Source organism: Mytilus californianus, unplaced genomic scaffold (genome assembly GCF_021869535.1).
Source record: "Mytilus californianus isolate M0D057914Y unplaced genomic scaffold, xbMytCali1.0.p SCAF_3, whole genome shotgun sequence".
NCBI lineage: Eukaryota > Metazoa > Mollusca > Bivalvia > Mytilida > Mytilidae > Mytilus > Mytilus californianus.
The window spans coordinates 20,567,953-20,584,456 of NW_026262679.1; the positions used below are offsets into that span (position 1 = coordinate 20,567,953).

The 16,504-nt window shown below is 31.2% G+C and overlaps 1 protein-coding gene across 1 annotated transcript; it reads right to left on the reverse strand.

The window, feature by feature from the left end:
• Nucleotides 1–971: 971 nt before the first annotated feature.
• Nucleotides 972–14,162, reverse strand: LOC127734093 (uncharacterized). The gene is made up of 10 exons (XM_052243723.1): nt 13,986–14,162; nt 10,588–10,639; nt 9,264–9,322; nt 8,173–8,252; nt 6,985–7,058; nt 5,810–5,880; nt 4,143–4,249; nt 2,765–2,829; nt 2,282–2,376; nt 972–1,606 (listed from the first exon to the last, which is right to left on the reverse strand). The coding sequence occupies exons 1-10, from the start codon at nt 14,074–14,076 to the stop codon at nt 1,446–1,448; spliced, it is 855 nt and encodes a 284-aa protein (XP_052099683.1). The 5' UTR covers nt 14,077–14,162; the 3' UTR covers nt 972–1,445.
• Between the last annotated feature and the right edge of the window lie 2,342 nt (nt 14,163–16,504).

Consider the following 16,504-nt stretch of genomic DNA (forward strand, 5'->3'; position numbering starts at 1 on the left):
GACATACTGCAGAACATACCACAATGCACTGATTTCTAAGACATACTGCAAAACATACCACAATGCACTGATTTATAAGACATACTGCAGAACATACCACAATGCACTGATTTATAGGACATACTGCAGAACATACCACAATGCACTGATTTATAGGACATACTGCAGAACATACCACAATCCGCTGATTTATAGGACATACTGCAGAACATACCACAATGCACTGATTTATAAGACTTTCGCAGGACATACCACAATGCACTGATTTTTAAGACATACTGCAGAACATACCACAATGCACTGATTTATAAGACATACTGCTGAACATACCACAATGCACTGATTTATAAGACATACTGCAGAACATACCACAATGCACTGATTTATAGGACATACTGCAGAACATACCACAATTCACTGATTTATAAGACATACTGCAGAACATACCACAATCCACTGATTTATAAGACATACTGCAGAACATACCAGAATCCACTGATTTATAAGACATACTGCAGAACATACCACAATGCACTGATTTATAAGACATACTGCAGAACATACCACAATGCACTGATTTATAAGACATACTGCAGAACATACCACAATCCACTGATTTATAAGACATACTGCAGAACATACCACAATCAAATGACTCTTTTTCAAACTAAACCTGATACACTTTCGGTGCAAAAACATTTTCATGGCACCTCATTTAAATCATATTCTGATGTACATAACTACTGTATAAACATATATCTATGTAAATGTAAGCATACTATCTTTTTAGGATGTAGAATTTGCATTTCATGAAATGCCTAGAATATTTCTACTTCACACTAGTGTGTTTATTCGGTCGGGATTATAAACCCTAGGGATATCCATCATTGAATTTTCAAAAGTAGTAAATTTACTATGAAGGAAAGAGTACACTGCCGGACAAGATTCACTGTAATATAAAAACTTTATAATTCTGTTAACTTTTATTATTGCTACCCTACGAAATAATATTGTCAATATATGATATAAATAACAACAAACAATTAAGTTCATAAACACTACAATATTTGTAGATCATAGTATATGTATATAAACATGATAAATATATATATATATATATATATATATAAATGCATTAAATAACCATTGAAAATACATATAAAAATAAGTCCCAACATGCATACATAAAGTATAAATAAAATGTCATATAAAATAATATTCAGGCCAAATAAAATGATTTTTTAGATGCTATTATTTCTTCCACAATAACATGAGGACTTTTTTCCCCTATATTTCACAAAAGTTGACGGGAACTTTAAAGAAGTATTTGAGAAAATGTAACAGAAAAAACCCAAAACAACAACTGGAAGGAAATGAGAGGATAAAGCTATAATAATTCATTCTATGTGGCCCTCAGTTTGCAGTTTAATCATTGACAAAATATATTAAAGCATTGATAGTGTTTGACTAAAGTGTAGTTCAGATCCAGGACCTATGGTAACAGGTTTACTAACATAACCAGCCTCCACACATATCATTGTCTTGTATTCGTCATCTCCAAAATCAGCCATTGCCTTGGCTTTATCAGCCCAAGGATTCCATACCACTAAAAACAAAGGAAATAGTCTATCATTTTATAATGTTTATGAAAGCTGTAAATCATTTATTATTAGTTATTGTTTTTTACAAAAGCACCTTAAAATCAAAGTCTTGTGAGGTCTAAGGAGTAAAGGTTGTTTTCATTTTTCATTGTTAACATAAAATTAAACCCTGCATAGTATTTAGATTAAGAACCAATTTAGAGAATATTTTGAATTGAGTTGTCTTCCTTTGTCCTTAATTGTAGTGGACTAGATTTATACAGTATGCTTCTAATGTAATTTTTTAATAAAAAAATTTCATGACAAGCACGGTAATACACATACACATCATTTTGTTACTTTAATATCTAACATATATTGGAAATAAATTGATTGACATTAGCAAGGATAGGATATAAAGAATGTTCACCTCACTACATGATGTGTAATCACAAACACAGATAGAGAGAAGAGGCCTGAAATGGTGGTAAAATCTGTTTCTCTAATGATTTTTAGACAATATTTATTTTATTTTCCAATAATCTGCTTTAAGATGTGTTCTTATTTTGTGATGCCATCAGGCATGGTCCTAAATTACATAGGGACAAGTTTGGCAAATTTTATTTGTAAGGTAATTCCATCAGTCCATGAAAAAAGCTGAAAAGAAATATTTATGTATATCTGATGTCTACATTTCTTACCTATGTCAGGAAAATTATGAGTTTTAATTAAAACATCACAAGATTTCTCTGTTACTCCTTTTACTATTATTTCACTTGGACAATTTTTGTAAACTCTACAAATAAAAATACTGAATAAGTATTGATTGATTGGTGGAAATTTAATGCTGTGTCAGCACATATAGGGATAAATTGAGTTTTAACAAAGAACAACCATAGGACTGGTACATTTTGTTCTCTACTTTGTTAGAGAAATAACCCATTCTTAATATTTTGATTATCTCCCTTTTATAAAATAAAACCTGTTATTACATATATATTGATTAGTTATTAATGATACGCTGGAATGTTATCCACAAACTGTTTGCCTCTGTTCCTTAGCTTCCAAGTGCATTTAGGGATTAAGTGTCATGAAATAATACGCCTAATCCTTTCTTTTTCATTTTAGATATCTTATATAAAAAACATAAAACTCACAGTGAATAAGAACTCCAATGTACTTGCCTATCATAATTCTCTGGGATAACAACAAATTCTCTTTTTTCAACCTCTTCTTTTCCATCAGCTACCTGTTTTAATGAATCACAGAAAAATAGACATGGCAGGAACATGGTCTGTGGTTGTTTTATGTAAAATCTTAATGATAATAGTTAATTGAAAAATTTATAGCACATCTTTGATACTTTTGGTTTCATTTATTAACAACTTTTTTTTAGATTTTGAACAATTTGGAACAGGACATAGTGTATGGACACCTGTTTGTTGAAGAAGTCTGTATGTTGCCCTCTAGATGTCTTTTGATTATTTATGTAGTTGGGTTGCCATCTCATACAATTATAGAATTTTACTTTGAATTTTATTTAATACAAGATTCAATATCCATGCCTATAGCTCATTTATTTTCTGTCAACAATCACTTCACAACATTCTGGTATATCAAAAGAAAATAACTGAACTAAAAGGCTACTTGATACTCTCATTAACGCTTAATCAAAGTGATAACTTTTGCTACTCTTATCAAACTAAATTTCAGTAAAACTTGGAAGATAGTGTTTATTTTTTCATAAAAGCATATTATAACAGTATAAATAATGTATGTGTGGCTAGTCACTAGAAACCAGTTACAACATCAGGGTAAAAAAGCTATCTATGTCATATCCAGAATGCATTTGTCACAATGTAAATTTATTACTTTTTACTGCAACATTTAAACTTTATTCACAATAAGAAAAAACTTTGACTAAAAATTTTAAATTCAAGGACATTCTGCAAACTTGTACTTATACAATATATCTAGAATAGATAGCACAATAATTCAAATTCAATCTTACCAAACAAGTTTAAACATGTATATATAGTATGTGGATAAAACTCATGCTTCAAACATGAAACAATATAGCAACTGAAGCATACATTGTTTAATACACCCTCTCTATTGAGTTTTTTTACATTTTTTAGGAACTTTGTACTGCCACAAAATTAAAGCTCTGGATCTTGGTAACTTTTAGAAATGATGTTACATCTTTTTATGTATGTGAACAAATACTGCAGAGAGATATTAGAGTTTTGAAGTTTATGCTGAATCTATAAATGAATTTCTTTATTTTTTTTAATGTACAGTAGGTCTTCATTTTGTCATAATTTATATTTTGTATACTTATTTCACAAGATAAACCAAATGCAACCAGTTACCATTTTTACAAATGTTTGAAGCAAGTGCTGTCATTGATTATACATGTTAAACAACAGGTACATCTCCAGACAATACAGAAATAATTTGATGGTTGATCATTAACACTAATTTACTATACTTATTATTTTAAATTTCTGTAATATAAATATAAGACCTGATTGCAGATTTTGTCTAATGTTAAGTACAAACCTTGTCTATATATGAGAGTTGTTCTAAACCAGAAATGGATGCATGTGATATATCACCTGTTCTAAAGTATGTATGCATTAATGTAGTAAAATCAAATTCTTTATTTCCTGAAAAAAAATCAATAAATAAATATCCATGCCAATGAAAAATTCATGTATGTACTGATGTTCCAATAGCATCATGGCAATGTTTGGTGAGTCTTTCCTATAAAGTGACAACTGTATAAGCTTTCACTGTGTATTAGTATTCATTAATTTTCTGATATCTAGTTAACAAAAAGTAGTAACCTATAAAATTTATTTTTGTCATGAAGTGTCTTAAGGGGGTCCATGGCATGATGTTCCCTCCCGCTGAACTTTTTTATAACCGGCCCCTGCAAACAAAGTTTTGGGGAACTTCTGTAAAAACTTCAGGAATTTTTCTTTTGTTCAGACAATTTTCAGTGTAAAGAGGAAGAATCAGTTTCTCCAATGATTTAATGGAAAATGTAGAGTGCAAAGTTCTGAATAGATATGGCGGCAAATTACATCCGACAAAATTTAATCAACATGTGGTATATCAAAATTGATAAAACTGGTTAGATATAAACATATCATGTCATTTTATCAATTTACTAACCAAAGATTTTAAAACTTTGTCATTATCATGAATAACATACCTCCATTAATTCACATTCCATTTAACAACATTAAATTGATATTGCTTCTTTAACATAAGCTGAATGAATATTGAATTCAAACAAAAAGTATAAATTTATTAATATAATAAACAGCTGCGCCATGAGCGCATGATACGCCCGTCGTCTTGTGTGTGAATTTTTATGCAATAAGCATAAATAGTTTCTGACATACGGCGTGACATGCGAAAACCCCCTTTTTTTTTTACAAAAAACTCAATATCTCTAAAATAAAATTTTGAATCAAAACCAAAAAGTATACAGATCTTTAGATTAATATAACTAAGAAGTGTGTAAAATTTTAAGCAATAATCATAAATCGTTTTTGAGATATGGCGCGACATGTGAAAAACCCCTCCCCCTTTTTTTACAAAATACTCAATAACTCAAAAATAAAAATTTTGAATCATCACCAAAAAGTATACAGATCTTAAGGTTAATATAACTAAGAAGTGTGTAAAGTTTTAAGCAATAGTCATAAACTGTTTTTTAGATACGGCGCGACATGTGAAAAACCCCTCCCCTTTTTTAACAAAATACTCAATATCTCTAAAATAAAATTTTGAATCATCACCAAAAAGTATACAGATCTTAAGATTAATATAACTAAGAAGTGTGTAAAGTTTTAAGCAATAATCATAAATTGTTTTTGAGATACGGTGCGACATGTGAAAAAAACCACACACCTGTTTTAGTTACTAAGTCCCGTAACTCAAAAAGTTTTAATCTTATTATCACCAAAAAGTATACAGATCGTTTGACCATCATAAGAAACAACTATGTTAAGTTTCATGAAATTTGGATAAGTCATTCTCAAGTTACGGTGCGACATGTTTACGCCGGACAGACAGACAGACGGACAGACAGACAGACAGACGGACGGACAGACAGACGGACAGACAGCAGACGGACGCCGGACATTTGTATACCATAATAAGTCCCGTCAAAAATTTGACGGGCGTATAAAAATGAGTACATTAAACAGTCCTACCTGTATTACATATTGTAAGTTTTAATGTCAATGATGATGCTCCTAACTGTATTGTATACAAAAGTTTAAATCTGAAAAAAAAAATAAGATAGTTAAAAGATAATTGATGTCAGTGTCGTATATATGACCCTCTTTGCTGAACCTATTCACAACATGTCTAAGACTTGGAAGGATTAAAAGCTGCCATACAGTCCAGATACTTACAGGTTACAACAGTTGAGTAACATGGGCACAGCCATTTTATGATGGTATTCAGAATTAGGAGTAAAGGTTAGAACTGATTGGTCATTGTTTGCAGCCAAATTTTTTTATTACTAGACACGCCGTGAACTCTGCATTATACCAAACGCAAAATAATATATTTTCCTTAGCTCGTAAGGAACTGAGAATTCTTTTCTACACTGTAATGAGAAACATATTTTCAAGTGCAGAAAAGACAGGCAAAGGAGATAAATAAACAATTGCGTTTAGAAAAGCAACGAGATCCTATATTTTTTTTTTGATTAACAAATACTGTCCTTATAACTTTTCTTAAATTTTACTATGGTTTCGTTCTAGAAATCAGCTCTAAATCTGTATCTTGAAGAAGGCAACTATTGTCGTCTATGGGATAAACAATTGTATTTACTATTGTCGCCTATGGGAAAAACAATTGTATTTACTATTGTCGCCTATGGGAAAAACAATTGTATTTACTATTGTCGCCTATGGGAAAAAACAATTGTATTTTGCAATCTACAATATCATCACCTTTACTTCTAGATGTCCTTGGGATTTTCCATAGAACTAGGATAACTCACTCATAGTTTCATATTTGTACTTTAATCTTATATACATGTAAAGAGCTGATAGAAGTACAATGACACTGATAATTCCACATTTGTCTTTTAAACATGTAAAGGGCTAATAGTAATACAAAGACTCATTGATAGTTAAAATTTGTCTTGTAATCTTATATACATGTAAAAGGTCTATAGAGGTACAATAACTTACTGATAGTTCGAATTTGTCTTGTAATCTTATATACAAGTAAAGGGCTGATAGAAGTACAATTACTCATTGTAATCTTATATACATGTAAAGGGCTGATAGAAGTACAATTACTCACTGATAGTTCGAATTTGTCTTGTAATCTTATATACATGTAATGGGTCTATAGAGGTCCAATGACTTACTGATAGTTCCACATTTGTCTGGTTTCTTCATCATCACTTAGAGATAAACAACAAACAATATTGCCATTCTCTTCCTACAAACAGAATTCAATCATCTTAAAAGTTCCTATCAAATAAAATAATAGAGACAGCAATCCAACAATTTTTATTTCAATCTTTAATGTAACGTTAACTAGAAATATTGGGAGCAAAGCTCAAATGTTTTTACCATATTCTCACAATCTGATAATTTTGTTATTTGTTTTTGTGCTTCGTGCTGATCTGGTGAGTCAAGCCATTTCCCACTGATTTTTACAGCTTCTTATCATGTTGTGCTGTTATACCACTGTCCCAGGTTAGGGAGAGAGAGAGAGGGTTGATCTCTCACAAACATGTTAAACCCATTGGCTCCACATTATGTATGTGCCTGTCCAAAGTCAGGAAGATGTAATCCAGTAGTTGTCATAGGTTACTCTCTGCCATTGTTGATCATGGTTGTAGAATATCAGGACGGTGGTTTTCTCTTTTGAATTGTTTCACATTGCGTAATACCATGTGTAATACCATGGCCTTTTATAGCTTACTATATGGTATTTGTTTTGTTAATTGGTTAAGGCCAGAACGGAGATGTGTAGTTATTCATATTCTTGTCCTTTGATCTTTATGGATATTTGTCTCAAAGGCAATCTTACCACATCATCTTATCTATATACTTATCACAAACTTTAACAATGTCGACAATAGAAACAGCTTGCCTATGTCTTGCTTATGTGACTGTGTAACAAAGACAATAAACTCACAGTAAGTTAAGTACAATAAATCAGGCCATTGGTTTTCTCTATTGAATTTTTTCACATTTTCAGGGCCTTTTACATCTTACTTTATTGTATGGATTTTGGTCATTTGTGAAAATATACAGTGGCCTATAGTTGTTTACATTTTAATCCTTTGGATAGTTGTCTCAGTGGCAATCATACCACATCTCCCTGTGTATATATAAGTGTCATAATAAAGACATTTGAATTGTCTCCCCTTAAAGAGAACCTTAATGTGATGAACATTTTTTATTCTAGTTCTATCGGTATGACCATAATTCAGATTCTAATCATATCACTTTTTCAATATATTCACTCTATTTTTAGAATAAGCCATAAGGATATATAAATCCTGAAATGTATTACTGATCCTCTATACAGGGGACTATCATACCTTTGGAGGACTCTCTACTTGCCATCTTTTAATTCTAGCAAAGCCATGCTGTGGTCCTTTCTCCCATGGGCCGAAACAAGCTGAAAAAAAGGAAAATACTACTAGTCAAGAACCTATTTAATATCTGCATTTTTGGGGTTTATCACATATATCATTTGAAAGTGGATGATTTTAATATTAAACTTTATCCTGACTAGAAGTTACAAAATGTGTAAAAAAACACCTATTTACCCTATTTTATGGTGCCAGGAGACAGGAAACAAGTCTATATTAAGTTGAACCTAGCAAATATGCAACATGCTAACAACATTCTAATGGTATTAAGTATCATACAAAAAATGTTTTGTCATGTATAGAAAGTTTTTTCTTAATTTTCCACATCTATTAGCTTCAATGTAAAACTATGGTTAGTCTCTTGCTGGTGACTATATAATAAGACAAACAGACACCAATGTAAAAACATGGTTATCACATTGTTGGAATATAAACAAAATCTTTCTGTTATCATTTGTTTCATTTGGTTGAGTTAATATCAAAAGGATGAAGATATTTCAACCTAAAGAAAATCAGAAGAAAACTATTTCTAACAATGGTCCCTATGTTTGTTATCCTCTCATTAACATAGTAACAAACATTCATGAATAAGGCTGTTAATTTCTCTTTGGAATTTCACAATTGTCATGCTTGGACTCCTTTTGCATGTAGCTTACTATACAGTAAAGGTTTTGCACATGGTTGAAGGCCTTATTGGAACCTATTATTGTTACATCCTAATCCTATGGTTTCTGGTGAATAATTATTTCATTGGCAATCATACCACACCTTCATATTTTTATAAATGGTTATCATATGAAATATTTATGCCTTGATTTAGTTTTGTCTCTGACATTTGATTCAGTAGTTTGAGGCAATAGAAGTGGAATTGGTAACAACTGATGGATTACACATACATGTACCAAGAAATCTTAATATCAGAATGAATTTTGAAGTAAAATAGACTTAATAGTGTGACATACATAAATCATTAATCTACAAAAATGTGCAGTACTAAGTCTTGTAGATTAAAAAAAAATGAAAATAAATAAACTTACGAAAGACAATTGGAATTCCACCTCTTATTGCTTTTTTGTTGTTGAAAACTGCATTTTCACTGAAAATCAAAACATACTAACATTTTTTATCATAAGTATCATACAAATGTACATGAAGTATGGCAATCCTTCTGAAACAAAGCAGATAGCCATATTTTATATCGTCAATTCAGATATGCAGAATTAGACAATTAAACATTTACTTTGGTTGCTTCCCTATTTTGTTCTGTAACTATAAAACAGAATACTGATATGGAGTTTGATATACAAGTATATTTCAAATCAATACTTTTTTCAACCATGTTTTATTTTTGTAAGGCAATAAAGGCATAAATGTGTTGGTTTTCTTGAGCTGTTAGTTGCTGTCTCACTGACATATATGCCAAACATTTCCTTTTATTCATATGACAAGCTTACATCAGAATGTTATAAATAAATCACTTTTGCTGGTGAATTTTCATACTTTTAGAATTTATTTGCAAGTGCATGGGCAAGTCAATATTCACTTTGACCTTGGGCTGGCAAATTGTCTGATATGATTTCCTGAACAATACAAAAAGAAAGGGCTAATTTTGGCCTAAAATTTGAAGTACATATATATATTCTGATGAAAGATTTTTGACATTTTTTAAACACTCAAGTGTCTACTTCAGTCAATTCAATTAGTTTATGTATAAGATTTGAACTGATTTGGTCATTAAAGATGCTCAAATTCAAGCTTAAATATGAAAAATTTATCAAATATGCCATAAAACGCCACTTTTCAGATGGTTTTTGTCTAAAATGTAAGTGGCCGCATGTTCGTGTTTAGTCTCAACCTTTATATGTTATGTATTATCATCAAATACAACATATATTTAAACATTAAGACTGAACGCAAGTGCGGCCACTTCCATTTTAGACAAAAAACGTCTAAAAATTAGCACAAATGCTAAAATTGTGAAGATTTCAGTAATTTTGCATGAATTAATGATGCTAGATAGTACCTGATGCATGTGCATTGTATTGTAAAAAAAACAGTCCATATTTATGTAACAAAAGTATTCTACTTTCCAATAAATTGCTAAAAGTTTACATTTTTTAACAAAAATGCCCAAAGCTATATTTTTGGGCCAAAAGGGGTCTTACTGGGCCTACTCCTTTGTGGTTGCATAGAACATTGTAGAGTTGTAGAATCATGAGTATAACATATATTTATTTTTTTGTAATTTGATATAACACATATATCCAAGGTGAATGATTCAATGAAGTATCAAATGAAAATTTATATGGGTCAGAGTGACATCTTATATCATGTACATGTATATTATGAGGAAAATCTTACCTTAGAAACAAAATTTCTTTACCACGATTTTCCCAAGATAAAACTGTTGCACCTATAAAGAAAACATACATATCTCCTTATTTTTATATTCTTAATTATACATGTAAATACATTAATAGCAAATTTAGATTGCTTCATTATTAGGTCTTTCCACTTTTCTGTGGAAAGACCTATTGGATTTCTTCTGATTATTATTATTATTTTTTTCTTCTTCCGCCACTTTTTTCTGACGGTGCTTTTTTGTTTCGCAAGATGTCGCTTAGATTTTTTGTGTATGATATCGAACAGTTATTGCGATTTTGGAACTGACCCTGTTTAGCGGAATACTTTTTATTGTAAGAGTTATCTCCCCAAATACTGTTTTTCTTGTGTACGCATCTCCTTCGCAACCGTAAAAGATTATGACAAATTTATGTCTCCAATTTGTTCCTTATATCCTCAGGATCTTAAGAATAATTTTGACCGAAGCGGTCCAGAAACTCCATATGAGAGTTATTTCCCCTTCTGTATTTAAAATAAGTAAAATGTAATTGTAATTGGTAAACCATAAGTGATAGGTACCTAGGGTCTTTTGATTTGAGGTCCTTGGTCCAAAAAAAAGAAAATAGGGTCAAGGTCAAAGGTCAAGGTCATTTTTAAATTTGGATTTTGGCTTATTTTCACTTCTTTTCAAACACGATATAAGACATCACATCGACAACATATTTTTACTTAATTGTTAGTTGTGACATGTCGTAACACATACATATAGGTTTAAAGGGTATGCTTACATCAAATTAGAGTTTTCTCCCCTCTTTTATTTAAAAATATGCATATGGTGATATAACTAATGAACCAAATATAATTAAGTCCTAGGGTCTTTTGATTTTAGGTCCTTGCTTGAAATTGAGTTCAAGGTCATAGGTTAAATTGACGTTCTAGATTTTGACCTTTGCTTTTACCTCATATGTATACATGATAAATCCATGGGACTTTTTGCATTAGTTTTTAAAGCCATTTTACCTTACAAAAGCCAACCGGAAGTGACCTTGTGTAAACCGGAAGTAGCTCTTTTTTGTACTTAATTAATGTAAAAGTTTATAGAACCAGATATTTTTGGTATCAGTGTCAATTAAACTTTTGAATAATACCGGAAGTAACAAATTAACTCCCTTATTCAACATATATTGTATAGAAACCATATATTTTTGGAATCGGCATACAATAAGCTATCATTTGAAGCTGGAAATGACATTTTAAAACGAATTTTACTATTTTCATATTAAAATACATGTTTTTTTGTGGAAAGACCTTCAATTGTTCTCTGAACAATTGGTTTTTAATTATTATTATTTTTTTCTTCTTCCGCCACTTTTTTCTGACGGTGCTTTTTTGTTTCGCAAGATGTCGCTTAGATTTTTTGCATATGATATCAAACAGTTATTACGATTTTGAAACTGACCCTGTTAAGCCGTACACTTTTTATTGTTAGAGTAATCTCCCCAAACACTGTTTTTCTTGTGTACAAATCTCCTTCGCAACCGTAAAAGATTACGACAAAATTATTTCACCAATTTGCTTGTTATATCTTCAGGATCTTAAAAATAATTTTGACCGAAGCGGTCTGGAGACTACATATGGGAGTTATTTCCCCTTTTGTATTTTTAATAAGAAAAATGTAGTTGTAGCTTGTAAACCATAAGTGATAAAGACCTAGTGTCTTTTGATTTGAGATCCTTGGTCCAAAAAAACGAAAATAGGGTCAAGGTCAAAGGTCAAGGTCATTTCTAAATTTGGATTTTGGCATATTTTCACCACTTTTCAAACACGATATAAGATATCGACAAAATATTTTTACTTAATTGCAAGATGCGACATGTCGTAACACATACATATTGGTTTAAAGGGTGCGCTTACATCAAATAAGAGTTTTCTCCCCTCTTTATTTAAAAAGATGCATATGGTGATATAACTCATGAACCAAATATAATTAAGATCTAGGGTCTTTTGATTTGAGGTCCTTGGTTGATGACCTTTAAATTGAGCCCAAGGTCATATTTTAAATTGACGTTCTAGATTTTGACCTTTGCTTTTACCTCATTTGTATACATGATAAAGCCATGGGACTTTTTGCATTTAGTTGCAAGCCATATGACCTTCAAAAACGAACCGGAAGTGAACCTGTGTAAACTGGAAGTAGCTTTTTTTTTTGTACTTTTTGAATGTAAAAGTATATAGAACCATATATTTTTGGAATCAGTGTCAATTAAACAGTGAAACAATACCGGAAGTAACCTTTTTCAAACTGGAAGTAACAAATTATTTCCCTTATTTAAAAAATATTGTATAGAAACCATATATTTTTGGAATCAGCGTACTATTAGCTATCATTTGACACTGGAAATGACATTTTAAACCGAATTTTTACTATTTTCATATCAAAATTCTTGTTTTTTTGTGGAAAGACCTACAATTGTTCTCTGAACAATTGGTTTTTAATTATATATATGTTTTCCTTTATAAATAAATTATATAAATCCATGGAAGTGAGGCAGAGCTTTTTACCTATTTGATATCAATTAAATCTGCTTTAGATGTCAAATAACATTTTTTCCGATCTAGATAAGTCCAACTTTACATTAGAGCTTTTTTAAATATTCTGAATTCGGGTGTGTGCACACCAGACTCCATATTTTTTCTCTGTTAATGCTGTTTGTATACATTTGTTTCATTTTGGTACTGAGTGGTAAAGGAGGGGCACTTACTATGTACTGAGTACAGTACATGCAGTATGGATGAGCAGCTGGAACATGATGGATTCAATTATTTTTGTTACCAGTACCAGTTTCCCTGGATTAAGGTTGCATTTTGGTGGACAATGGTGGATATTTGATTTCGTGGCTTTGCCAAAATATGCATACTAGCTTATAAAAGATTTGTAATTAGTTGAACATTTAAATTTGTGGTTTACCTGTTCCCACTAAATCCACAAAAATTATCATAGGCCAAGAATAATATAGAATCTCCAGAAGGTCATTTCAAGCTTCATAATATAATGATAAAGGCAAGACATTTATTTAAATATACAATAAGGTTGCTGATTATATCATAGGTGTATGAAACTACTGAATCAGGTGCTAGTATTTATTAAAGATCTTGTAAAGATGTGGTTAAATACGTTCATCAGATATTTGCCAAATATATTTTAACTCCCTTGAAATCATGGAAATTGCTGATGTATTTCATCTATAGGTCTTATTTTTTCTAAAAATATATGATAGGGTAATAATGTATTTTTAGGTATTTAAAATATATGAATAGGTTAGTGTACTGGATGTGTCAGTTGCTTACAGAATCCAAGATAAAATGATCTAAAATTAAAAGTAAAACTAAAAAGATGGACACGTGGCTTTAATTACCAAACAAATGCACAACTAGTTTGCATCCGTCTCCTCGTGAAAGAACTACTATGTCAGTTGCTGGGAATCTTTTTTCTAGTATCTCTGACATTCTCCAAAAGTTGTTATTGTTTGGGTCTTTTCTAAAGCTAACGTTACTGTTTTTGAACTCTTGAAATTTTACTTCCTGGTTGTCTAAAAGTTGAAAAAATACTGGTAACAGTAGCGCATAATTTCCGCATTTATTTGATGCTTCTTTGTATATATATACATGGCTAATGTATATTTTATATATTCTCCCTCTTTCTATTTTTTTTAATAAAAGAAAGAAGTGGAATGATTTCCAACTTAACCTTTAGAAAATATTTTAAAAATAATAGGCAAACGACTGAAAGGATTAAATCGACAACTAGCCCCCAAACCACAGGCACTTGTCTCAGAAATTTGTTTTCCTATATACCTTAATATAACATGTTATATTAAGGTATATAGGGGAAAAAATGCTGAGACAAGTGTCTTTGCCCCAAACTCCTCTGGGTATTCGTATTTAGCCTGAATCATCTTTCCAGGTAAAATCACATTAGTTTATAGTTCCATTGGTATCTAATGATATGTATAATATGTCAAGTATCGACTGTAATTAACTGTTTTACAGTCAGTTTTACCATAATCACTCTGAATATGTTCTAATAAGGAGCAATTCACCTTCTCCGCTAGATATTCTAGATTTTGAATAAAATGTTTTCTGATATGTCATATTGTCGTGTACTTTAAAATAATATGTTCGATATCTTCCATGCTTTCGCTAAAAAACGGACTATATACGCCTGTTAAAACGTTTAAACCCGCTGCATTTGTATGCACTTGACCTAAGCCAGGAGCCTGTTGTTCAGTGGTTGCCGTTTGTTGGTGTGGTTCATAAGTGTTTCTCGTTTCTATTTTTATATAGATTAGACCTTTGGTTTTCCTGTTTGAATTGTTTTACATTAGTCTTTTGGGGGCCCTTTGTAGCTTACTGTTCGGTGTTAGCCAAGACTCCGCGTTGAAGACAGTACTTTGACCTATAATTGTTTACTTTTTACACATTGTGACTTGGATGGATAGTTGTCTGATTGGCACTCATACCATCCATGTCAAGAAATTGCCTCCGTTGAAATTTTGCAAACATCCCATAGAGCAAATTACATGGATGATTAATTTTGACCATTTGGTATATGGCTGTGTTTTAAGTGAGACGTACACGTGGGTCATAAATTAATTTATTGAATGAAATCAGATCTTTAACTTCTAATGGATGCCGTGGGAGGTCGACCGGAATTTTTAGCGAGGATTTCTTGGCATGCCTCATTTAACATATATTTCCTTGATATTTATGACCCACCCTCAATATGTCTTTATGTCTTTTCTGTATAACAACATATTTGTAATCAATCTCATTATAAATCTGGAAATTTTTAAAGTAATAATTTTTTGGTTCATTTCTTGCCATATATTTACACTACTGTAAGTGTTCAAGTTACAAAGACTTGGATTCCATAAACTAAAGTCAGAGATACATGCACTTAGTCTATTTTTTTTTACATCTGGGAAGATCCTTTGGCGATTTTGAAGTTTTTTATTATAAAATTTTAATTTATTTATAAATAGCTAGCTGCTATGGAAATAAACTATAAGTAAATTTGAATTTTTAACATTTTTGAATTGTGTGGTGTTTTGTGTTTTAGTCAACTTTGTTAAAATCCATATTGTTTTAATTGATGAACTTTACTTCCATCGTACTTTAAAAACTCATAATTCAGGCAAAATGTTGTGTAGCTGTTGCCATGGCAATGCACATTATACAGGGAAAATAATGAATTTTACTCATCTAGCTACCTGTGTTCTCATTATAATTTAGGACCAAAAAAATGAATTTAGTGACATTGTCATGTATCCCCCACTGCATGATGCTTACAAAGATATGTACTTAAATGCTTTTGCCAATAGCATGCATAGTTTACAAGAGTACAATGCAGGTTCTTGGAGCCTCATGGTTTTAGGTTTTAGTATTAGATACAGAACAAAGGTAAAACTGGCCGTTAACAACCGTTGCCGTATACTTTTTCTGCACGAGTAGTCAGGTAAAGTCCGAGGCGATAGCCGAGGGCCTTGACCGGACTACAAGTGCAGAAAATAACGGCTGGTTGTTACCATCCAGATTATTTTGTTACTTTTGTCAGAGACATATATACATGTATATATGTCTCTGCTTTTGTTTTGTATCTGACTTGTACGACGTTTTTAATTAGAAAATTACACAAATTTGAGACGATTGCACCATAATGAAAAAGATTAAACACAAAAAAAAAATTCAAAAAAAATGCGTACTGGTTTATGTATCACGATGTTTGGAGATATTTAGTCTTTAATAAATTAGGGATTTTGCGTTAACACTAGCGCTTCTCAATTCTATCAGCTATGTGCGAGTAAAATTTTTGCTTATTCCTTTTATGCATATCAGTGAAGTAGGACTAGAAAAGTTGAGAAAAAGGGGGGGGGGA